Source organism: Mustela nigripes, chromosome 16 (assembly GCF_022355385.1).
Source record: "Mustela nigripes isolate SB6536 chromosome 16, MUSNIG.SB6536, whole genome shotgun sequence".
Lineage (NCBI taxonomy): Eukaryota > Metazoa > Chordata > Mammalia > Carnivora > Mustelidae > Mustela > Mustela nigripes.
In genome coordinates this window covers 50,768,139-50,793,786 of record NC_081572.1, presented here as the reverse complement: position 1 = coordinate 50,793,786, position 25,648 = coordinate 50,768,139, and the positions used below count along the sequence as shown (strand labels likewise).

General features: G+C 46.3%; 1 protein-coding gene across 5 annotated transcripts in view; it reads right to left on the bottom strand.

The window, feature by feature from the left end:
- PIGL (phosphatidylinositol glycan anchor biosynthesis class L) overlaps window positions 1-25,648 on the bottom strand; it is a 67,533-nt gene that overhangs the window by 5,593 nt on the left and 36,292 nt on the right. Inside the window, exons 3-6 of one of the 5 annotated variants that reach the window (XM_059380647.1) lie at window positions 13,346-13,436; window positions 7,436-7,503; window positions 4,637-4,668; window positions 3,032-3,165 (exon numbers count right to left, since the gene is read on the bottom strand). In XM_059380647.1, coding sequence (XP_059236630.1) covers window positions 3,032-3,165; window positions 4,637-4,668; window positions 7,436-7,503; window positions 13,346-13,436 — 325 coding nt within the window. Of the gene's footprint in view, window positions 1-3,031; window positions 3,166-4,636; window positions 4,669-7,435; window positions 7,504-13,345; window positions 13,437-20,841; window positions 21,020-25,648 lie in introns of those variants that run through there. The other 4 variants (XM_059380650.1, XM_059380646.1, XM_059380649.1 and 1 more) reach the window with 4 other exon arrangements.

Genomic DNA, 25,648 nt, shown 5'->3' with positions numbered 1-25,648 from the left:
CCCAGACACACTTGACTTGTCTGATTTTAGCAGCTACCAAGTCACATGTGTCTCCCATATCATCCTGCCCCCAGTGGTCTAATTTTTGGGTTCCCTAACCTTTCAACGGCTTTTCAGTACCCATTCAATACAATTAGCACTTACCGTCCATTTGTTTTCTTACAAACTGTTTTTCTGTTACTTTTCCAAGGGAGTACAAAACATCAAAGTTTTTTCTATACCTCCCCTCCTTTTTGGAGCATTTCCACTACATTTCCTTCAAAGATACGATTTTGCAGGTTATCTGGTACTACCATCAATTCATCTGCTGAATATTAGTTCCCTTTTTGACTATCATAAATTATACTAATGAACATTCTTGCTCATAAATTTCTGAATACGGGACCCCTGGGTGGCTCAGTCAGTTAAGCGTCTCAGGGTCCTGGGATCAAGTCCTGCATCGGGCTCCCTGCTCAGTGGGGAGTCTGCTTCTCCCTCTGCCCCTCCCACAGCTCATGCTCTCTCTCAGTCTCTTTCTCTATTAAATAAATAAAATCTTAAAAAGATAGTTTAAAAAAAGTTAAAAAGCGGTTAGAATACACAAGTTGTGACTAAAATATGTACTAAGCTCTGGTGGTTATATCTAGAATCTGAAACAAAAACCACAGAGCACACACATTCTTTCTAGATAACACGTTAACATTTACAAAAACTGATCATAAAGTAGGTCATTCACTAAGGAATTCTCAATAAGTTTTTAAAAAAACAGTATTACACAAGCAACATGTAGTGACCAGGAAGCAATTCAATTCTAAATCAACAATAAAAAGGCTACAGGATAATTCGTGTTCTGGTAGCTACCTTCTATAAAGTTACTGCAAACGCTTAAATTAGTCAATACAGTATCATTGTTCCTAGGGAAAATAACAGTTTTGGTTCCTGAGAGCCTCTAGTCTCAACATTTTAATCAACTGATCAGTACATAACCTTGTTTTATGTGGGTTTCTGTTTAAAGATGTCTTATTTAATATTATGTTATCAATTCATTCATCAAATTCACAGTCAATAGGGCTGTAACTCATGCATGAATGAAGCTGATCTAACTAACCTCCTTTCTCTAGAAGAGGTATCACGGCTTTCCCGCCCTTAGAATCATTAGACAGCACTTGAATGGCTTACTCAGAAGACATTTAAAACAGTAAAATCACCAACAAAAAGCACAAAAATGAGAACAATGTGTCACCAAATATACTGAAGAGAGGATACTTGTTTGCAGAGCTGAAACAAGAAGGCAGAGGGTCACCTTATTCAACCTCAGTGAGGAACCTGGGTGTGTGCTTTGGTGGCAACTTAAAACTTCACTGCCCTGCAGATATGCATGTCCACAAATGATCACAAAAGCCCCATATTAATTTTGGGGTTACAAGTAAATTTTAGCATGTAGGCGCATTTGCCAAGATGGAACCTGTGGATAATGAGGATTGATGGTACACACACACGCACACACATGCACGCATTTGTAAACTTGAAAATACACCCTTAAAAGCCTCATGTATATAAAAAAAAAAAGCCTCATGTATTAAAGAGGAGCTCACAATGGAAACTGTAAGTTACTTATAACTGAGTGACGGTAGAAGTATGTATCAAAACTTGTCGGGTGCAGCTAAAGAAATACTTCAAGGGAAATTAATAGTATTAGAGTGTATTTTTAAAAAAAGATTGAAAATGGGGAAAAAAGCTAACCTTTTCAGTCCAAGATATTAAAAAAAAGAAAAAACAGTGTAAAATCTGAATAAAGTAGAAGGACACAAATAAAGAACAGAAAGTAAGGAACTATCAAATAAAACAAAGGAGAATTCATGTTTCTGGTCAGTGTTACATTCTCAGTATCTAGCAAAGTGCCTCATAGTAGGTATAAATGTGTATCACAGACAGTTCAGAAAATAAAGCTAAGCAAAATAATAATAATAATAATAATAAAAAAACTTTAACTATATTACATATATTATACAAATATTATATATTATATATAGTCACACTATATTATATATAATGTATTATATGTATATATTGTATATATACAATTTCATATACATATAAAATGTATATTTTGTATGTATATATTTAATATATTGTATATATAATCATATATACAATATACATACAATATATAAATATAAATATATTTTAAATATATAAATATATTTTATATATTTATATATAAAATTTATAGATAAACATATTTATATTTATATATGAAATATATAAATTTATAAAAATTATATATATAATTGTATGTATATAATATATAATTATATATTATATATAATACATAATACTATATATATAAAAATATATATATTATATATATAATATATAGTCACACTCTAGTCACACCTGGAGGCAGATTGGGTCAATTCTCCTTAACTCCCTAACTCCATGGTTTTCAGAATCACCCGCCCCTTGGACAGCTAAGAGTTTTCACCATGAGGCCTTTGCTGGGCCTGACCTTTCCTCAGCAGGTAAATAAGCCTCTGGTGGTCTATCCTATTGGCTCTTTACAGAGGCTCCTGGCAGGTCTGAGTTCCTCTCTGTACATCCTTACAGTGAAATGCAGGCGCCCATTACAATTCTAATGTATAATGACATAGAAGAAGATGGTCATAATGTTGTTAGGACAGGTTTTAAATAGTAGGCACTGTGTAATCCCATTAAGAAAATATATATGTTAGCAATGATTTTCTCTGAGTGGTAGCACTGAGGGTAATTTTTATTTGATTATCTTTATTTTCTTCTTGATGCTTTTATATAAAGTATTTCTAGATGTTCTACAACAAGCATTGTATTTTTACTTTTAAAAATCATATTACGTTTATGATCAGAAAAAAGGGCAAAAGCCCCTAATAAGCTATGACTGCCAAGGTCTAGCTGGATAGTCCTGACACTCAGATGCTAAGCCACCACGGAAGGTCTTCGCTTAGGGGCCGTGGGGGGCCAGGGGGTCTGGGACAGAGATCTGGAGGGAGGGTGTCGGGGAATTCACAATCCTCACCTTGGCCTGTGCCACTTCTTTGCTGGTGAGCACGAAGAGGACATCCCGGGTATGAAGCAGAGAAAAGGGCAGGTCCAGAAGGGAGATGTACTTGCGCAACACATTCACTGACTGAAGCGTGAGCACCGAGCACCCTGGTTGGGGGAGGTGGAGAGGGAAGAAGTGAAGAGTCTTGTTGCTTCCAGGCAGATTTCCCCTGAGCACCCTACCCCTCCTTTGGGGCTCAGGGCAGGGCAAAACCATGGCCACGGAGTAGCCAGATGTCTTGGTAGCACCAAAGGTGCTCTTTGCCCATCGTTTTCACAGACAGGAAGAGTGAAAGGACCACAGAACACCTGGCCACCTGCTCTCTACTCAAGCCCTAGCAAGATTAAGGTGGTTGCTCGAGGTTGGAAACTGGCTACTTCAAGGCCAAGGGAAAGGCAATGAAGACCAGAATTTCGGGATTGAGGCAAGAGACCTAGCTCCTGCTCTGATGCTTGAGACCTGACAGACTTGGGAAAGTGCCTTCAGCTCTCCGAGACTCAGTTTTCTCATCTGTAAAGTGGTGTTGACAAAGTGGAAGCCTGTCTCACAGGGCTGGTATCGGCCCACTCAGAAAGAGCACACCCGACTGTGTTCTCACTTGCATCATCTTCTTGTCGCTCCTGGGGGATGTTTCCGATTCCCATCGACAGACCAGAAACTGGCCTAGAGAGGTTAAGCCTTAGTGTCACACAGTAAATGGCCAAGTGGGGTCAAACACCTTTCAAGTAGGTGAACCCCTCAAACACCCATCAGCTGTTTGCACCTTAGCTAAGTGATGGGAGTTTAGATGGACAGACTGAAAGGACATTGGAGGTGAGAAAAGACCCACCTGGGAAGAAAGCTAGACAGATGAGCGGGCAAGGCCTGGGGTCATGGTTAATTTCATGTGTCAACTCAACTGGGTCACAGGTTACCCAGATATTTGGCTGATTACTTCTGGGTGTGCCTGGAAGGGTATTTGTGGATGAGACTAACATTTAAATCAGTGGACTCAGGAAAGCAGATAGCCCTCCCCCCAGTGAGGGTGGGCATGGTCCCATCCACCGAGGGCCTGAATAGAAGAATAGGTAGAAGGGAGAATTTGTTCTTTTCTGCTTGACTCTTGAGCTGAGACACTGGTCATCTCCTGCCCTTGGACCGGGATTTACACCACTGGCTCTCCTACTTCTCAGGCCTTTGGACCCAGACTGACTGACACCATCAGCTTTCCTGGGGCCCCAGTTTGCAGAAGGCAGACTGTGAGACTTCTCAGCTTCTGTACTTGGATGAGTCAAGTTTTATAATAAGTCTCTTTTCTACATGTATCTCCTATTGGTTTTGTGTTCCTAACACCTCTGGCCTTCCCTCACACCCAGAGGCTGCCTGGCTGGCAGGGGACTTCCCAATGGAGACAACCTGGTTTTAAGGCCTGAGGACCCACATAGACAGACACAGTGAGCTAGGTCAAGAGGAGTGTGACCCAGCCTCCCCAGCCCCTTGGCTTGACCTAGGGCAGTTCTCCATATATTTACAAATTTCACCCAATAAGTTTCTTAGAGGGATAGTAATTAGCAGACTTTGGCAAAACAGACCACTCACCTTTAGGTAACTTCCCTTCTGAGTGGAGGGTCCTGGAGGAGGAAAGGTCAGGAGTGAGAGGGAGTAAGAATTGCTTTGCAGTTAACAGGAAGAGCCTTCAGAGTACAGGGGTCAAGGGCAGGCCTCTCCAGTATGGGCTACAATGGCATGTAAGTTACCTTGAGCTAAAAGCAATCAAAACCCATCAAATTCAGGAAAACCACTTTGCACCTGCCCCCCCAGCCAGCTGAACTTACATTGGAAACGGGCCTGTACCAGGAAGAGAACTAGTCGTAAAGATTCCTTTTTATCTAAGAAACTTATTGGGATAAAAGGGCCACCTTTGCTTTTCAAACATTTCAACCTTCCACCTTCCTGCTAATGGTCTTCCTCTCCTTGTACCCCAGACTCCCACTGTGCTCCCCAGCTCAGGATGACATATAAGTCTCATGTTGCCTGACAGTCTCTGGAATTTCATGTTTGTCTGGATTCATGTTTGTATGGATTTTGTGGGACAAAATTAAATTTGATTTTCTCCTGTTAATAATTTCTCGTGGAACTTTAATTCTTAGTCCAGCTAGAAGAATCTTGGACAGAATAAAGTTTCTTCCTCCCCAACAGTGGTAAGGCCTGCCACACCCTATGATCCCCCCATAGGTTTTTTTTTTTTAATTTTTAAGATTTTATTTATTTATTTGACAGACAGAGATCACAAGTAGGCAGAAAGGCAGGCAGAGAGAGGGGGAAGCAGGATCCCTGTTGAGCAGAGAGCCTGATTCGGGGCTCGATCCCAGGACCCTGAGATCATGACCTGAGCTGAAGGCAGAGGCTTAACCCACTGAGCCACCCAGGTGCCCCCCCCACAGGTTTTTAGGTAGTGTTTTTGCATCAATCACCATGTAGGTTTCTGGGATTCCATACCTCTGGCTATAGGACAAGTATGGGCACTATCCCCAAGATTAGCCAATCTGGGGGCCGACTAATAGTTATGAAGTGCCTTGGTCCAAGCTTTGCCCATGAGACGAGGGTAACTATGATGAACTTTTCAAAGTTTCTCTCTTTCGAAATTGAATTTGAGTGTGACAGGAGGCTATTTTAAAATATTAATTGAGGGGCACCTGGGTGGCTCAGTGGGTTAAGCCTCTGCCTTCAGCTCAGGTCATGATCTCAGGGTCCTGGGATGGAGCCCCACATCGGGCTCTCTGCTCCACAGGGAGCCTGCTTCCTCCTCTCTCTCTGCCTGCCTCTCTGCCTACTTGTGATCTCTGTCTGTCAAATAAATAAATAAAATCTTAAAAAAAATAAAAATAAAATATTAATTGATATTTCTTCTCTAATAGTTCTTTCTCCTTTTCAACTTCCCCTGCTCCCACCTTCTCACAGTGAAGGCCATTCTACACTCCCAACAGCAGCGGGTAATCCTACAGCAATGAACTCCAGAACCCTTGCCTGCTTTTGTTTGGAAGCGGAGAGATGGAGCCAGATGGGATAAGGGGTGCAACTCCACCACCAACACACAGACAACATACTCATATGAAATGGATTTCAGTTCTACTACTACTGCCATTGTTCAGCCTGGCCGTGCTGAGAAAACCACTTCACTTCCTCAGTTAAATGAGGTGGTTGGACTTAATGATAGGGGAACCATTTCCAACTTTACATATTTCACTGGTCTGGTCTGAGAATGTGGGGCATGTTTAGAAGAAAGTTCTGAAGTAAGTCCTTTACTTCCGGTTGTCCCCTCCCTTCCCCTAGGCCAGGTCCACCACTCCCCCACTCATGGCGCCGGGGAGAAGTACTTCTCTAGAGGCTGGGAAACACAGTTTATGTTTATATGACTTTGAATAAGTCCCTCAATATCTCTGAGGTGCATTTTTTTTTGGTTTGTTTTTTACCAGTAAAATACAGATGCCTATCGGTACAATAGGGTGGCTATGAAGAACAAAAGTTTTCCTATTACATATGTATATCTTCCTTCTCCAAAGAAAGATTTGATACAGTGTACAAAATGTACAAAAGAGGAGTGCCTGTGTGGCTTAGTCGTTAAGCGTCTGCCTTCAGCTCAGGTCATGATGCCAGGGTCCTGGGATCGAGCCCCGCTTCGGGCTCCCTGCTCAGTGTCTCCCACTCCCTCTGCTTGTGTTCCCTCTCTCTCTGTCTGCCAAATAAATAAATAGAAGCTTTTTAAAATAACGTACAAAAGAAATTAGAATAAAAAGAGGAAAGGGATGCCTGGGTGGCTCACTTGGTTAAGCATCTGCCTTCAGCTCAGGTCATGATCCCAGGGTCCTGGGATCAAGTCCCACATTGGGCTCCTTGCTCACTGGGGAGCCTGCTTCTCCCTCAGCCTGCCTCTCCCCGTGCTTGTGCTCACTCTCGCTCTCTCTTTCTCTCTCTGACAAAGAAATAAGTAAGATCTTTTTTAAAAAAGGAGGAAAAAGAAGATGAAGCCATGAGGCACACTGATTTATAGAACTCACTCCCTCAAATCTCCCACATGTGCTACATGGGGTTGCAAGTTTGGCCCGAAACCTCTCTGTGGCCAAAGCAAAGACAGAAATAAAATGTCACCCCATTTTTCCGTGCGGAAAAAACCCTCATGAGTTGAGGAGGCAAAACGATGATAAGATGACTTTGGAGGGATTTCTCAAACACATGGCGTGGTGAGCTGTGGTGAGCAATGCGGCCAGCGCTGGCTCTCTGTGCTTCAGCAGCCAGTTCCCTGGGGCTCATACAGTGAGGGGGGGAAGCCCTTTAGAAGACATCTGCCCTGACCAAATGAACAGAGCCCCCTCCCACCTGCAACATGCAGAGTCATACCTCACAGCTGCATACAGAGCAACATGATTTCGGTGACCACTGACTCCCCCTGCATCGAACGTCACCACCTGTAGAGAAACAGGGTGGTCACTCATTTTTTTGTTTTTTAAAGATTTTATTTTCTTATTTGGCAGAGACCACAAGTAGGCAGAGAGTCAGACAGAGAGAGAGGGGGAAGCAGGCTCCCCGCCAAGCAGAGAACCCGATGCGGGGCTCGATCCCAGGACCCCAAGATCATGACCCGAGCTGAAGGCAGAGGCTTAACCCACTGAGCCACCTAGGCACCCCAGGGTGGTCACTCATGATTGAATACTTTCTCTGCGTCAGTTTCAAGGCAGCTGTTCCCGTTCCCCGGGCCAGAAAAGGAGCACACGAATTCTGTACCCAATTCTGGGTACAGCTGAACTCACTTCCAAGCGGATCGGTGGGGTAAACCCATTGTGTTGGCCAGTTGTGTGGAGACTGTGTGGGTTTTACTGTTTACTCTTGTTCTGGGCCAGTGAAGCAGAGGGGAATTCGGCCACAATTCAAACCAGGTTTAGAGGATCTTAGTTTCTTATCTGCCTGGCCATTTATTAGCATGCTTCCTTCTCATGGCTGGCTGCGGGGTGAACTTTGTTCTTGTAGATGCTGGCTGATTTATGTTTATGTGGCCCCTTTCCTTGTGCTGTACTGAGGGCACAAAGGCTTTGAGGGACAGCACCCACCGTGCCCCGGGGTTAAGATCACAGAAGTCTATTCACACCCGGACTGCCTCTGTATCTTCTACTTATTAAGGATAAGCTAGGCTGGGTTCCAACATTTCACTTCTGTACAGATAGGTTATGAAAAAGACCAAGTAAGTCTGAATAATAATCATGTTACCTTGAATAATAAAAGAAATTTTAAAAAGAGAACAGGGACTCAGAAAAAGGAACAGGAGTAGTTGGTTAGGGGAAGTGGAAAGAGGTAAGCTGTCCCCAAGGAAAGTGCGCAGCATGCCACGTGGACTAAAGGGAGTAGGATGGGGATTGGTATAGGCTGAGAAGGGCTTCGCTACTGGTGTTTCTATTTTAAATCATAAAATGCTGACTTCATGTATAGAGAACTCTCTGTTACAGTGAGAGCAGCAAACCTCTACTGGGCACAGGATGGGGGGTGGGAACTGCAGATGAAAAGAAAATTTAAAGTCCTGTTAACGTATCCTGATTCAAACAAGTCGTAAAAATAAGCACAAAATGAAAACATATTTATGACATGAGACTATTGGAAATACACACTGGTATCAAGGAATTGTGAATGTTTAGGGGTGACAATGGTGTTATAGTTAGGTTAATAAAGGACTTGCTGTCGGGGGCGCCTGAGTGGCTCAGTGGGTTAAGCCTCTGCCTTCAGCTCAGGTCATGATCTGAGGGTCCTGGGATCGAGCCCCGCATAGGGCTCTCTGCTCAGCGGGGAGCCTGCTTCCTCCTCTTCCTGCCTGCCTCTCTGCCTACTTGTGATCTCTCTCTGTGTCAAGTAAATAAATAAAATCTTTAAAGAAAAAAAAAAAAGGACTTGTTCACAATTAGAAATGCATGCTAAAATATTTAAATATGAAATATGATGACAAAGATTTGCTTTGAAATAATACAGGGGGCGCCTGGGTGGCTCAGTGGGTTGGGCTGCTGCCTTCCGCTCGGGTCCTGGTCCCAGAGTCCTGGGATCGAGTCCGGCATCAGGCTCTCTGCTCAGCAGGGAGCCTGCTTCCCCCCTCCTCCTCTGCCTGCCTCTCTGCTTGCTTGTGATCTCTCTCTCTGTCAAATAAATAAATAAAATCTTTAAAAAAAAAAAATGAACAGCTGTTTAAATGAAGCTAATATTGACTGTGAGTTAATGATTACAGGAACCGAGTGATAGGAACATGGAAGTTCATTAAACTTCTCTCTACAGTTGCAGACTTGAAATTCTCCCTTCTGGAAAATTAAAAACAAAAACAAAAACAAAAAAGAGTTAAAGGCTTATAAAAAGCGAATTGTGGGGCGCCTGGGTGGCTCAGTGGGTTAAGTCGCTGCCTTCGGCTCAGGTCATGATCTCAGGGTCCTGGGATCGAGTCCCGCGTCGGGCTCTCTGCTCAGCAGGGAGCCTGCTTCCCTATCTCTCTCTCTCTGCCTGCCTCTCCATCTACTTGTAATTTCTCTCTGTTAAATTAATAAATAAAATCTTTAAAAAAAAAAAAGTGAATTGTGGACACGTGTCATTATACATTTGTCAAAGCCCATGGAATGTACAGTACCAAAAGTGGGCCCTCATGTAAACTGTGGACTGGGGGGGTGTTAATATGTCAGTGTTGGTTTCCTGATTGTAAAAAATCATGGAGACGGGGAGTTTTTGGGTACCTTCCGCTTGACTTTACTATGAACCTAAAGCTGCTCTAAAGAATACAGTCTATTATAACACATAAACCGTGGGGCGCCTGGCTGGGGCTCGGTCTGTAGAGCATATGACTCTTAATCTCAGGGTCATGAGTTCAAGCCCCATATTGGGCAAGGAGCCTACTTAAAACAAAACAAAACAAAACAAAATGTAAAACCATGTAACTAACTCAAGTACCCTGTTCTGATCCCAGTGTTCCATCCAACACAGTGTTGACTCAATTCTACTCTTATCTTGGACCCTTCTTAACCCCTGCCATTGTGCAGGTCACAGAACTTGACCCCTGGAAGTTATTTCAAGGTTCAATGTGTTGTTGGTCGTCTCATTTGCCAGATAAGAAAAGTAATATCTGCTCTGCCTTCCTGGCGGGGTTGAGGTGAAGACACAACACCCCGATGTGGAAATGTTCAGGAATGTGTATGTACAACAGGACAGGCTAGAGAGTCTCAACTCTAAGCCTGCTCTTATGAGGAGACCATGACAGTGGGGCTAGTCATTACCTTGGGTGGGCTGGAGAGCACTTCCTAGTTAGGGGGGATTGGGGGTCCGCTGGAGCTTGGCTCAATCACTTCTGAAATTTTCCTAGGTCTCTGTTTCTTCCTATAGTCTCCCTTTTTCTTTCTGTCACAAGGAGGGCTGAGCAGAATTGTATCCAGCTCCCTGGACTTTTGCAGATATTTAATGTGACAACGGTGACCCTGTAGCTCTTTCTAGAACTCCATCCACCTCACCCACCCCTCCCCCCAAAACTGTGGAAATCTTTGTTCAAATGAAATCTTACCCAGACTCCAGTGGTAATGGAGGGGCTGCTCTGGTTTCTCTAAGATGGTGGTTCTCAACTGGGGGCTATGTCGCCCCAGGCACATCTGGCCATGTCTGAAGATAGATTTGCTGTGATGACTGAGGGGGCAGTCAGTGGGGAAAAGCCCGAGATGCTGGTAAGCATTGTCCCCCACAGCAAACAACGATGGGAGCCCACATGTCATGGATCCCTAAGGGAGGAGGGACTGGGTGTTTGGTTTCATGTCTATATCGCCGGAATACAGCAAGTAGGGAATATCACAGACCAGGTGCTCAATAAATACTTGTTGAATGAAAGGTCCACATAGGGGCCAGACCCCGGACCTAGCCTGCTTGCCACGGAAAGACACTATTGAACCCCTCGGCTGCTCTCTGTAGAGGGCAGCATCATAAAGCTTTCAAAGCCATGTCCTGGCAGCTCGGCAAACATGGTGGGGCTGGGACCAGATGGCACCTGGTTTCCTTCCATCTCCTGGGGTTAACCCCTGCAGAGCCAGCTTTCCTCTGGAGCGGAGGAAAGCTTTTAGGATCATCCTAGCTCAGCCCAGGTGGGAATCTGTCTTCCCATGTCTTAGCTCAGTGCTCCTGGCTTCTGTCGCTGCTTCCCCATTGATCTTCTCATTGTGTGGCCAATACTTCTGGTCTGGAGGGGGCCCCTGGGTCCCTGATTCTGCCACTGAGTGACTTCTCCCCTGTCTGCTACTAAGCCCTCGCCCCTAGCCCACCAGGGCCTACGGGGACTGTGGGAAAGTATATTTCAGTGCCTCCTGGGGGCTGAGCTCGATTATGGCCACGTACGTCCTCACTGACAATGGTGTTAGCGTGGCCTTACACGCTTACTGTTGTATGAAGTGCAGGCCAGAGAAATTATTCCTTACTGCACCATGACAGCTTGGGAGTTTCCTTATTAACAGCAAGGTGAGTTAAAGAGCTGTTTTAAAATGGTTGCCTTGGAGCGTCTGGGTGGCTCAGTGGGTTAAAGCTTCTGCCTTTGGCTTAGGTCATGATCTCAGGGTCCTGGAACTGAGCCCCGCATCCGGCTCTCTGCTCAGTGGGGAGCCTGCTTCCTGCCTCTCTGCCTACTTGTGATCTCTCTCTCTGTCAAATAAATAAATAAAATCTTCTAAAAAATAAAATAAAAGGCAAATGTTACCATAGTTTTCATTTGACATTGAGGAAACTCAGGCTTCCAGAAGCTGAGAAGCTTGCCCGAGGTCAGCAAGGGATGAAGCTAGGATTTTAAGCCTCAATTTCTCACTCCAGAAGGCACAAGGGTACATTCACGCGCACTGCCAGAGAACATTTTAGTCAGAGGTAGAGCAACAGTGCAGATTCGCATTTACTGGTCAACAAGGGCAGGAGCCCCCATCTCAGCTCTGCCGGGGTCCTCTGGACCAGGCCTTGCCAGTGGTCGATGTTGTGGCCACTGAGAAGGCTTACTGTCCACCTCTAAAATGACAATGACAGTTCCTCATGGGCTAATGCCTAAAATTTACCACTTAAATTCCTAAACACCTAGGCAGTCCTTACGCACTGCACACTGGTGAACAGGATCAGTCCTTGCCAGGGGGCCGGGTTTCTGTTTTAGACCATGTTGCATTTGACCACAGCTCTGAGCATCCGGGGAGGGGTCTCGGGGCACGGACAGCTCTCCGTGCCATTTTTGCTCTCAGAAGAGTCTCCCAAGTTTGTGTCCCAGAAAAGTGATTTGTGGTCCAGGCCGCATCTCAAGACTGCCTTCTCCAAGAAGCCTTCTGTGACTTCTTCAGCCCGCTTTGGGAATCCTACAGTATTTGGCATGTATCCTGCAAGTTGCTGTTAATTCTTTGACATACAGACCATGTCTTATGAACTAGACTGGAGGGTCCGTGAAGGCAGGGACCGCCATGACATTTTTATATTCCCAAGAATGAGAACAGGCCCAGACCGTGCTTGTCCCCAGACTGCCCAGACGGTTAACTGCCACCTGTCTACCTGGAGCTCTTTCCTGTCGTTTGAGGTGCTCATGTTCATTCCAGTGTGTGAGGGCCCTTAATCATCGGGACAATCCTTAACTGATTTAATTTCCCTACTTAAGGAAACCATTTTATTTATTTATTTTTTTAATATTTTATTTATTCATTTGATAGACAGAGATCACAAGCAGGCAGAGAGGCAGGCACCCAACATTTACCTTTTAAAGTTTAAATGGTCCCCTAAACATGAAAATGCTCGGGAAAAGGTGAAGTTTTGTACAAACAGGAGCCATAGCTTGGGCTCCTGGGGCCCTGAGTTTTAGAAGGCAGGACAGAGGCTGGGGTTGGGGACGGTTAAAGAGGACATAGCTTGGAAAAAACCTCTGTGTCCACCTGTGGCAGTTTAGTTACACAGTCGCACAAAGGGTGTGTTTGGTCCTCCATAGGTTTATTTTTTTGTTTTTGTTTTTTAAAATATTTTATTTATTTATTTGAGAGAGAGAGAGAGAGCACACGCACGACTGGAGTGGAGGGGCAGGGGGAGAGAGAGAAGCAGACTCCTTGCTGAGCAGGGAGCCCTACGTGGGACTCGAACCCAGGATCCTGGGATCGTGACCTGAGCTGAAAGCAGACACGTAGCCAACTGGGCCACCCAGGCGCCCCCCTCTGCAGGTTTAAAAGAGAGCTCTAGAGGAGGGCAGCCACGGGTAAAGGTGTGACCGGGATCCTGGCTTTTCATTCAGGGAGGATGTCCGCTTACCAGGTTGATGCCGTTTGCTTCCACGTGCTGGAGGAGGGTGCCAGCCACACGCTCTGTGTCCCACTGCACACCTGGGTCATCTGGGAAGTCCCTGGAAAGAAGAAACACCTTTTCTAATCAGGTGTGAACTCCTCCCTAAGCTCTGGTACGCATGTGCCAGCCCCGTGATAGGAACTGTATGGGGCAGGGGTGGGGGGGGCACCCTTAAGGATCCAGATTTCAGCAAAAGAGGTAAGATTTGGAAATATGATGCAACTAGAGATCAGCGCACACCTCCACACAACACACTTTTGGAGCCCTGTGCTCGCTGCTGAGGGGAAGAGACAGACACTGAAGAGATCAGGCTTTGATCTAAAGCTCGGGAAACGTACGGGTTAGGAACAAATGTGGCCACACCACAGAATGATATCTATCTTTGCAAGAGTAAAAGCAACAGTGCTTTAAGAAAAAGTACAAAGCTATGTTTCTTCATTTAACCTCATGAACATCTACAGAAGGAGCCTTTATCGACGCAGTTAGGGAGCCCGCTTGCAAGGTTGTTGGAGGCGGATTCGGATTCGGCTTTCTGACTGCAGAGCCGAGATATTCTAGCCCTACGGAGCCAGCAGCATACTCCGTCCAATGGGGCTGCACCACAGTGGGGCTGCTCTCCAGGGCAGAAGTCTGCACCTTCTGTGAGTTTCCATTCGGCCATGCCATAGGCCTATCTCCTCCTCTGTCTCTTTTTTGTGCATCAATCTATAGCATCACCTACCACAAGGCCAAGGTCTCAATTTGACCTCAGTTTGGGGATATAATGGGTAGTCTTTTTATTTGTTCATTTAAAAAATTAAATTATTATTATTATTTTTTTTAAGATTTTATTTATTTATTTATTTATTTATTTGACAGAGAGAAATCACAAGTAGACAGAGAGGCAGGCAGAGAGAGAGAGAGAGAGAGAGAGAGAGAGAGAGAAGCAGGCTCCCCGCTGAGCAAAGAGCCCGACGTGGGACTCGATCCCAGTACTCTGGGATCATGACCTGAGCCAAAGGCAGAGGTTTTAACCCAATGAGCCACCCAGGCGCCCCTTGAATTATTATTTTTTAATAATTTTTTTATTTTTAATTTATTTGACGGACAGAGATCATAAGTACGCAGACAGGCAGGCAGAGAGAGAGAGGAGGAAGCAGGCTCCCTGCTGAACAGAGAGCCTGATGCAGGACTCGATCCCAGGACCCTGAGATCATGACCTGAGCTGAAGGCAAAGGCTTAACCCACTGAGCCAGCCAGGCACCCCTATTTATAGTCCTACTAACAGATATCCACCTCTCTCTCTCTCTCTCTCTTTCCTTTCTAAAAGATTTTATTTCTTTATTTGACAGAGAGAGGGAGAGCACAGGCAGGGTGAGGGGCAGACAGAGAAGCAGACTCCCCTCTGAGCAGGAACCGCCCCCCCCATGTGGGATTCGATCTGAGGACCCTGAGATCATGAGTTGAGCCGAAGGCAGATCTTAACCGACTGAGCCACTAACAGGGAAAGGATGCAGACTAAATCAGCCAAAGGAAGAGAACACAGGGTGTAGAATCTGAGAGGGCTCTGAATGTGAACAATATGTTGTCCTCTCCCTGGGGGACGCGTGATTCTGCTGGCAGTGATGTGTGACAACACACAGGGAGGACTGCCAGCCAGAGAAGCTCACTGCAGCTTTGGTGTTCAGAGTTTTTATTGGGGTTCCGTTACTTGGGCATGACCGATTGATGGTCCATGTGGTCGACCTCAGCCTCCAGGTGGGCTGACCCTGCGCGGCCCTAAAGCCCCGGCCCTAAAACCCCAAAGTACTGCTCTTAGGTTTGACACAGATTACTTCGAAGAAGCCAAGGGCAAAGGCCAGATCTCTCTTTGGGCAAAGCCAAATTCTTTACTATCAACCTTTCTCACATTTAGGAATTGTAGTAAACATTTCTTTCTTTCTTTTTTTTTTTTTTTAAGATTTTATTTATTTATTTGACAGACAGAGATCACAAGTAGGCAGAGGCAGGCAGAGAGAGAGAGAGGAGGAAGCAGGGTCCCTGCTAAGCAGAGAGCCTGATGTGGGTCTCGATCCCAGCACCCCAGAATCATGACGTGAGCCGAAGGCAGAGGCTTTTAAACCACTGAGCCACCCAGGTGCCCCCATAGTGAACATTTCTATCAGCTGTGGCCTGGACCACCCCGCTTCGCATCTAATTAGTTATAGCATTTATCTTAATTTCTTTTTTTTTTTTTTTAAAGATTTTTTTTATTTATTTATTGAGAGAGAGGTAGTGAGAGAGAGTATGAGCGAGGAGAAATCAAAGGGAGAAGCAGACTCCCCATGGAGCTGGGAGCCCGATGCGGGACTCGATCCCAGTACTCCGGGATCTGACCTGAGCCGAAGGCAGTCGTCCAACCAACTGAGCCACCCAGGCGTCCCGCATTTATCTTAATTTCTATTGCTTTGTGTGTCTCCCTAGCCTCATGCCAAAATATGAGAACAGATCTGTGTCTTGCCCTTCTGTTTCTCATGTGGAACTGGGTACAATCCAAGTCAAAGAACAATTTATTTAAATAAACAATGAGTAAATGAGCTTCGGCCACAGGCAAGGAACTGCGTCTAGGGGCTTAATAAGCACCAGCAGATTGACAGAAGTGGCCTCTAGCTGAGCCGAAGGAGCTATACCAGCCTTTGGGGTTGGAACACCCAAGTAAGACGTTCAGAAGACAGCAACATTATAAAACAGGCCAGGCACCAACAAAGTATGAACTGTGTACGGGAACGAGGCATCCTGGTGGGATCATCTCCCCTCTAGGTAGGGACACAGAAAATTTGACTCTGGGAACCTTCGAACAAATACAAAAATGACTCTTTCAGACCAACGACTGGTGTGGTTCTTTGCCCCAAATTCAACCCTCATCAACTCAAGGCTTGAGTTCAAGTACTAACATTGGCAGTCCTTTCTTCTCTGACAGATGAACAATTCGCTGAATGTAAACAGAAGTCAGTCAACCATTGGGCCCTTCCTTGAAGAGACAGTTGGTGAATGACCTTTGCCCCATTTCTCTCTGTCCATCTTTGCGCAGGCTGGAGTTGGTAGCCATCTTGGCCCATGAAGCAATCTTGGGTATAAAAGCCAGACACAATAGAGTAACCAAAAAGGAGAAGCCCGGACCCGGAGGAGTTTTGGAACAAAGGCACCCCACCAGCCCTACATGGCACAAATCCTTGGATTACAGTTATTGTAGACTTTCCGTTATTTGCTATATACGTAACCAAATCCTGATTCAAATACACCAAAATATGTAAAGCCTGGACTTTACTGATTATTTAGGTTGTTTCCAATTTTTATTATTATGATAATAATCCTCATAGGTAACCTTTTTTTTTTTTTAATTGAAGTAGGCTCCACACCCAACATGGGACTTGTAACTCATTGCTCCGAGGTCAAGAGTCTCACGCTCTAGCGACTGAATCAGCCAGGTGTGCCTATACATAATTTTTTGTATGCTTCTCTCAATATTTCCTTCAAATAAAGTTATAGAAATATAATTACTGGGGCACCTGGGTGGCTCAGTCAGGTAAGCCTCTGCCTTTGGCTCAGGTCATGATGATCCCAGGGTCCTGGGATTGAGCCCCGCATGGGGCTCCCTGCTTGGCGGACAGCCTGCTTCTCCCTCTCCCTCTGCCTGCTGCTCTGCTTACTTGTGCTCTCTCTCTCTCAAATAAGTAAGTAAATAAATAAATAAAATATTTTAAAAAATCTAATCACCGAGTCAAAGGTACAGAGAACATGTATAGATCTCTTAAGAACCTTGTTATGAAGAGTGTGTGGAAAGTGTGTTGACTCACAAGCAATCAGCATTAAGGGAGTATTTTGTTTTGTTTTTTTAGGCAATCTCTACAGCCAGCAGGGGACTGAGCTCTGAAATCAAGAGTCCCATGCTCCACCGACTGAGCCAGCCAGGGACCCCAAGAGAGTGTTTTTAAAAAGCAGAGAGATGGGGCGCCTGGGTGGCTCAGTGGGTTAAGCCTCTGCCTTCGGCTCAGGTCATGGTCTTAAGGTCCTGGGATGGAGCCCCGCATCGGGCTCTCTGCTCAATGGGGAGTCTGCTTCCCCCTCTCTCTCTGCCTGCCTCTGCCTATTTGTGACCTCTCTCTGTCAAATAAATAAATAAAATCTTAAAAAAAAAAAAGAAGCAGAGACATTGGGGCACCTGGGTCATGATCTCAGGGTCCTGGATCAAGCCCCGCATCGGGCTCTCCGCTCGGCGGGACTGCTTCTCCCTCTCTCTCTGCCTGCCTCTCTGTCTATTTGTAATCTCTCTCTCTGTCAAATAAATAAATAAAATCTTAAAAAAAAAAGCAGAGGGATTTGTGCATTTTATAGGCAGAAGTTAAAGACTCATACCTATAACTCATAGCAAGAACTCCGTTCTTCCTAAAATTCTCGGGTGCTTTCTCTTTTTTCTCAGGTGCTTTTATACCTACTTTCTTATCCCTGTGAGCCCCCCTAAACTTGGGCTCATTTACTTCCGTTTACATCTGGAAAGAGCTGGTCAGGAGCGAACCATCGAGTTCCACAGGCAGACGCACAGGTGCTCAGGGGACTGGCTGACTGGGAATGTCACAGAATACGTCTGTATCAAGACTCCGGTTTCATCGTGTTAACCAACCTGTCTCCTTGGAAATCCTGTTATGTAATTCCAGGCCAATATGAAAACAGAAGAAATCAAGCCTCCAACAAGAGTCAGTCTTTACCCTTAAGGAACACTGGGGAATGCTCTCCTCATCTGCTGCGAATGGGAACCTGTGATAGATTCGCTTCGGCAAAACACAGGTATTCTCTCTCTCTCTTTTTTTTCCCCAAAGATTTTATTTATTTACTTGTAAAATAAATATTTTATTTTATTTTATTTTTTAAAGAGAGAGAAAGAAAGCAGCAGGCAGAGGGAGAAGCAGGCTCCCTGCTCGATACAGGACTCTGGGATCGTGACCTGAACCAAAGGCAGACAATTAACCAACGGAGCCACCCAAGTACCCAAAACACTATTCCAAATAGTAGTTCCTCTGCTGCTTCTTCCTTCCCCCCAAATCCAGACCTATTCAGGCCCACCAGGAATGGTAATAAAGCTATGGCGCTTAGAATTCCCAGGAACATCCTTTAATTATCAGCAAAGTCCTTTGGGGTTTTTCCTGAGATCCTAATGAGTCTGGAAATCTCTCAGAGGCTGGCCCTCTTGGGTTAGTCTCCAGAGATGTGAAGCTGAGTGACTCAGGCAGAAACAGAGGGATGCGGTGAACCGAAACCAAGTTTCTGGCCAGGGTTCGCCCCAGTAGAGCTGAGATGACAAATCCGAAGAACGGAGGAGGAGGAAAACCAGGGACTGCCCTTCTTTGGGGTGCCTCTCTCCCCCACTCTTTGGGAGAACTGCAGTCTGTCAAGCCCTCTCTCAGCTCAGGAGTGGTAAAGCTGAGGCACCGAAGTGGTCCGCAAGTCACACCTTGTCCCTGACTTTCTAATTTAGGCACAGCTCTTTCCATCTACATCCCACACCAGTCAGGCGGTGTTTCCCTACTAAGAAGCCAGCCACGGGGATGTGGGAATAAAGATGGAACTTCCAAGGTCATTCATAGAGAAGTCTGAGGACTGCATAAAACAGGAAAATGGTCTGATTGGTGGAAGAAAACGGGCACTTGACAAAGCCAGACATGTAAGCTGCCAACATATATTCTTAATGCTTTTTCTGGAAAAAAAAAAAATCCAAGAAATGTGAAATGAAAGCAGGCCGTCCTGGTGGGGGAGAACAGACACTGTACTGGGACGCGGTTCTGTCCTGTTTGACCCTGTTGGCAAGAGTTTCAGTTGCTGTATCTCAGCGAGAAGGCAATTTGGCCCCACGTTATTACCTCTGCCCTTGGACCTTATCTTTCTAGAGATTCTTCTAAGGAAATAATTAAAGAAGCCCAAAAGATCACTTTCACTGCAATTACAGGGGACAGAGCCTGCAGTTCTGGGGTTCCGCCGCCAGGGAGCAGTTTCTCCAACTACCGGAAGTACAGCGCAAGAGAAATGCTAAAGGTAACCCAGTTTGGGGGCAGGTTCAAGGCAAAAGCAGAGAAAGTGTAGATACACCCAAGGAAGGGAATGTTAGCGCAAAACGGGGGAAAAGAAAACCCGTCACGTTATTAAACTTTAATTTTGCTTCTTTGATTTTGGCCAAAGAATGAGACTCCTATGAAAGAGGAATAGAAATGTATTTAGAGGAACTGAATTTTGAAAAGACAACATTTCAGTGGGAAACTCTGTAGAACGTGTTCTCTGAAAGTGTACGGGCCTCTGGATATCCAGCCTAGGTCCCCAGGAAGCAGAGCCTACAAGGAAGGCCTAAGTAGGGACTTGGCTGGGGAGTGTGATGCCTGGGTAGTCGGAGCGAGTGACAGAGGGAGGGAGACAGAGGCACAGCCAACACAAGGATGGCCTTACAGCTGGACCTCAGCTATGTGATCCCGCAGGGCTGTCTGCAAAGTCGTCTGAAAACACCTTGCACTGTCCATCCAGCAGGAAAAAGGGCAGAAGGATTTCTCTCCAAAGGTGCTAACTCTCCAGCACTTCAGGGCTGAGCCTAGCAGGGGTGGATTTGTGCTGCTGCTGCTGCAGGATGAGAAGGGATTTGCAGGGGGAAGGCGAGGGAAGGGCCGAGGCAGGAGGGAAGGCAGGCGTCAGGAGTAGCTTGCTCAGGCCCCGGCCCTCGTCAGCCAGGGGTTGCTGCGGCACACGAGGCACCACACGGAGATGAGGGCCCTTTGTGGGGCTCAGATAGCCCCGGAGAAGTGCCAACAGCGAAGCCAGCTCTCCGTGTTTAGCAAACAGGCATTATGACTGCTGGAAAATGCCCCAAACTTAGCGCTGCCCTAGACCTCAGTGTTCGGTAAACAAGCCGGGCCTCTCGGCCTGTGCGGGTTCATAAAAATAATGTTTGTTTTCCTCCTGGCTGAATAGCCTCAAACTCCGACCTTTCCTACACATTCTAATGACTCACCCTGTCAAGAGAGTCACGGAAAGGCTCTGAAAATCTGTGGACTGTCAGTTCCTGCAGGCAGAAAGGCTCTAGCAAGGACAGCCTCCGCCTTCCCTCCTCCCTCCAGGCTGGGAAAACCCGACGGCCCAGGTCTTCCCTCCTCCCCCCAGACCCAGCCTTGCTACCCAGAGGCCCTGTGGCTGGAACGCCACCAGGGTTGGGTAATAGCTTATCTCTCTGAAAACCGAGCTCCACGTTTGCACACTGCACTCTGAACTTGAACGCGGACGGAGGTGCCTCACACGCCCTTATTTGGTCTTGTGGCTGGTACGGGCCGGGAGCTGGAAGGTTCAGCCCTCCCCTCCCCCCACCTCCGGCACTTTTCTAAACTCGATTACTTCCTTTGTCATACAAAGCGAGCAAAGGTCATTCAAGTTCAGTGCTCGCCCTGAGGCTGGTGGAGAGCCTGGAAGTTTACCTGGGGCTCGTCGCGCCGACCCGGGAGGCCTCGGGTTGCAAACACCGCCCCCAATGGGCCATGCGGGGAGGTCTCCTGTCGTTAGGTCAAGCTGGAGGGGGGCTGCTGGAGGCTGGAGAGGCCGTGCGGGGGGGCAAAGGAATTGCATCTATGCAGAAGGGAGGTTGGAGGGGTGACATTTTAAAAGCTGGGCCAGGCAGCTTCTGGGGTGTCTCGGGATCACCAATGAGATAAACAGAGAGGAAAAAAAACGCTGGGGGAAATGAAACCAAGGAGAAAGTAAAAAAAGTCTCAGAAAAAGAAAGGAGACTGAAAAGGGGGTTAAAAAAAAAAATCAGTCCATTTTTCTTTTCTTTCTTTTTTTTTCTTTTAAGATTTTATTTATTTATTTGACAGAGAGAGATCACAAGTAGGCAGAGAGAGAGAGAGGAAGCAGGTTCCCTGCTGAGCAGAGAGCCCGATGTGGGGCTCCATCCCAGGACCCAGGGATCATTACCTGAGCCGATGGCAGAGGCTTTAACCACTGAGCCACCCAGGCGCCCCTCAGTCCATTTTTCTTAAGTGTGTGCTGACAAGGGCCCCATCCTCAAGCGGTTGGAGCCCAGACAAAGACCAAATGTCCCCAAAGCCCTTTGTCTAAGCCACAATAGGCTTAAAGCCCCAATCCAAACCACAACATGGGGTTTTTCTTTCGCAGAGGACACTAGAGTGATTCCCAGGCCACGACCATTAGGTATTGTACTGAAGGCAGGTAGACTACCCCTGGGCTCACATGCCCCTCGTATTACCGCCACAAATAAAGTACGCAAATCTTGCCAAGCTCATGGGAGAAATCTCTGTCGAAAAATTGCCAATTTGTTGTCTAATGTGGCTGTGGAAAACCCGAGACGAACCTGTTCACTGAACTCACTTCAAGGGGGTCACAGATGTCAGTTTGCCCCTTCCTGCCTCCAAAGAAGTGGTTTAAGAGGCAGATACCAGTATCCCAACCCCTCCTTTCCTCTTTCCCAACCCCCGACAGAGAAGAGAGTGGTGGTGGGGATGGGTCTCTAAGTATTCTTGGATATATGAGCAAAGGACTCTCCCTAAACAGAGGCTGTGTGGTATGTTTTTGAATAGAGAAGAAAGAGGAAGTAGCATAACCTTTTACTGGCCTGTTAAGTCTTCTGGCGCCTGAAGTTTCTGCCTCACTGCTGTTTTTCAAAGAATCAAAATTAGAGTCACCTGAGAGAAAGGGTTCATACATGATTTTGGCCAGCTTCTTGAACACTGTCATAGGCCAGGAAACAAGACAAGACAGCCAGAAGGCAGAGCCTTGAACCCCTCTGGGCCGCCCAGGGCCTTGCTCGCACCCACTGGAATCCCAAAGAGGGCAAGTGGGGAGCCCTGAGGAAGCTGTGAGGGCAGAAATGGCACAGTACCATTTAGGTGACCCTGAGCCCTCTGGCACAGTACCCACAGCATAACAGAAGGGAGGCAAGTAGACAGAAGGCTCAGATAAGCATTCAAATAATGAAATCCAAGACAAAAAAGCGCTATAAGAAAAGTCAAACAAATTGCTGTGGTGGCTCCGAGAGGGAAAATAAAAGGCTCTATGATAAGGATCAAGCATAGTTTCACGGGTGTGCCTGGGTGGCTCAGTGGGTTAAAGCCTCTGCCTTCGGCTCAGGTCATGGTCCCAGGGTCCTGGGATCAAGCCCCGCATCGGGCTCTCTGCTCAGCAGGGAGCCTGCTTCCTTCCTCTCTCTCTGTCTGTCTCTCTGCCTACTCGTAATCTCTATCAAATAAATAAATAAAATCTTAAGAAAAAAAGAAAAAAAAAGGAATAGTTTCACGAAGGGGCACCTGGGTGGCTCAGTTCGTTGTGTGGCTGACTCTTGGTTTCAGCTCAGGTCATGATCTCAGGGTCCTGGGATGGAGCCAAATCCCAGATAGAGAAAAAGCATGTGAGCTGAGGTGTGTAGGGTAAATGCAGGGCTGGGATTCGAGACTAGGAAGTTCCGTTTAGCGGGTTTCTGTCACTTTATAGAAGACTGGCATAAACCAAGGAGTTATGGAAAAGTTTCCTTAGCAAGTGGCCAGATTTGGTATGCATTAGGAAATTCAGTCTGAGGAATGACTTGGGGGAGCAGAGGATGGCGAAGTGGCTACAGTCTCCGTCTAGGCCAAAGGAAGTGGGAATGAAAAAGAGCAAAAAGCGAACGGCTTTTTACCAAAGAAGACTTCGCCAGATTTAGCAGCTAATTAGATGGTACGAACGAGGAAGAAAGTCACGTCAGAGATGACTCTGGTTTCAAACATGAGGGACTCCAGTTTTCAGAACACTGTATTACAGTCAAATGCTGTCACTTCATTTAGGGATCACCTGGTGTAACCATCCAAAGTGCCAGGAGGGGGTTTGAGATTGGTGGGACTTGGTTATAAACGATTCATCCAAGGGATGCTTACTTGTTTGGTTTGTTTTAAGATCATCAAAATTCGAAGAGCACATTAAAAAAGAAAATTCTCACAAAAAGTTGTGGCCAGGGCTATCCTGGGATTTGCAAGGGGCCTTGCTTGAAAAACTCCTGAGGGATGGGCTGGGAAGGACATGGTGGAAGACAAGAAAGACAGTTCAGTAAAGGTAAGTTGGGAGAATGGGAGCAGAGCAGCCAACAGCACCAAAGCTGCCAAGATCTGGAGGAAGGTGAGTCTGAAGAAGAGGCCATTGGATTTTATCCCTTGAGAACTCATTAGTGAGTCTTTGAAAGCACAGCTAGTGACGCCGGGGAGGGAGGGAGAAGGTAAACTACAAGGGGAGGACAGAGGGTGGTGAGAAAGTAGCACCAGAAACTTCTTTCATGAAATTTGAGAGTGGTAAGACAGTGAGCAAGGGAAAGGAAGCCTAGGGGAATGGCAGTCTGGGGAAGGGTGTCTTACGATCTCGAGGATATTTGAAGATGGAGGCAAAGAAATCACCAGGGCTGGTAGAAGGGCATAATGACAGAGAAAGGACGAAAGGAGGTATGAGTAAGAGAACAGGGCTGTTTATGACCGCAGAAGAGGGAGGGACCAAACAGGGAGCCGAAGTTACTGGTTTTAACTGGGTTGGGCTGTTCACACCTTATCAGGTGCTTGTGAGGATTAAATGAGATAATATTTGAAAACCATTTGGAACAGCTTTTGGTACATGGTAAGTGTTCAGTGAGTATTTGTGATTCAGCTGATTTTTTTTTAAGTTTGTTTATTCATTTTTAGCAATCTCTGCACCCAGTGTGGGGGGCTCGAACCCCCAACCCCAAGATTAAGAGTTTCATGCTTTGCCAGCTGAGCCAGCTAGGAGTGCCAGAGATGATTCTTGACTAGAAGATAATTCAGTGTGGAGGAATGAGATGAGCACTGGGGTAGGAGACATCACGAAAAAGGGGTCTGTCAAGAGAAGATAGCTCTGTGTAATTAGATCACAGAACATGAAGGAGAGCAGAGCCAGGCCACAGTGGGTCTTGAATTCTCTGCTAAAGTAGTCAGGCTCTTGATAGACACAGCAGGGGCTTTTAAAGGTTTTGGGGGGATTCAAACTATGTTTTAGGAAGGCATACTCTGGGTAAGGCTAAATGAGGGAAAAGTGACTACAGAAGTCCAGATAGGAGATGACAAGGGCCTGAACTAAGATGGTGGGAATAAAAAGACAGAGAGAAATAGGAGATGAGAGGCAGAGTTGGGGCCTACATGACTAGAAGGTGGAGGGAGGACAGCTAAGAGGGCCCTAGGCACCCACCATGGTGACTTCTCCAGGCTGATGGTGCCAGCAACACAGATGAGAGAACTCTGAAGAAGATCCATAAAGAAGGATCCAGAAAGGGGAGGAGCCAGCAGAAGAGATAGAGAAGGAGGCAACGGGGGTTGCCTGTCTGACTTGCTCTGCATGGTTCATCAACATGAACCAAGTGCCACCAGCACACCAAGGATGAGGCTAGGTGCTGGTAACTGAGCACAGGGCTTGACAGTTCATAAAAGCACCTTTCATGAGGAATGTCCTGGTGGCCAACCAGGCTCATGATGAGGCACGTAAAGGATGTTTTTCCTCTCTTTGTGGGGAATTCTAGCAGTTTTGAGGAGCACAGTATACAGCCTGTGGTGAGTTAAATGGCTGACTGAGAGCAACTGAACTGTGGAGGGTCTCTAAAGTAAGGACTCCACGGCTGTGACTGACCTGAGGGGGTGTCCTGAGGCCGACCCAACAGCCTAGGAGGTGACCTATGACGTGAGGCTTGAAGCTTTGTCAGTGGGTTCTGACGGCACGGACATAGATTCCTACTCTAACTCAACAGTATTAACAATAATCGCTGCCTTCGTAATGGTTCCCCATGATCTTTTGCATCAGTCATGGTTGATAATTTTTATGAAATCTCCTTGTTCAATTGCTTAATATAGAGTAGTAGTATCTCTCCTAAGAATGGTAAGTCTTAAACGAGAGATTATGCTCCTCACACATAGTTTCTGAGGTAGGCATTCTGTACTGTTTGTCGTTGGTGGGTCCATCATGGCGCTGGGTCCCAGGACCAGCATGGGCAACTCCCTCAGCTTCCTGCTAAGGGCGAATATCAGGGTATCGGAAGCTGCAATTTGCATTGACCCTTTCACCAACTAAATGAGCACTCTGGATTCCTTAAGATTGGTCTTAGCAAGAGTGGTAATTTGAGGACGAGTACTTTCCCTCCAAATGGTATTGTTGATCCATTAACCAGAGAACGCAAGAATTCGGGACCTGAACAGCCCCGTGAGCGGTCCTGTGAGCCTTAGGAGTCAGTCTAGGGGCACGTGGGTG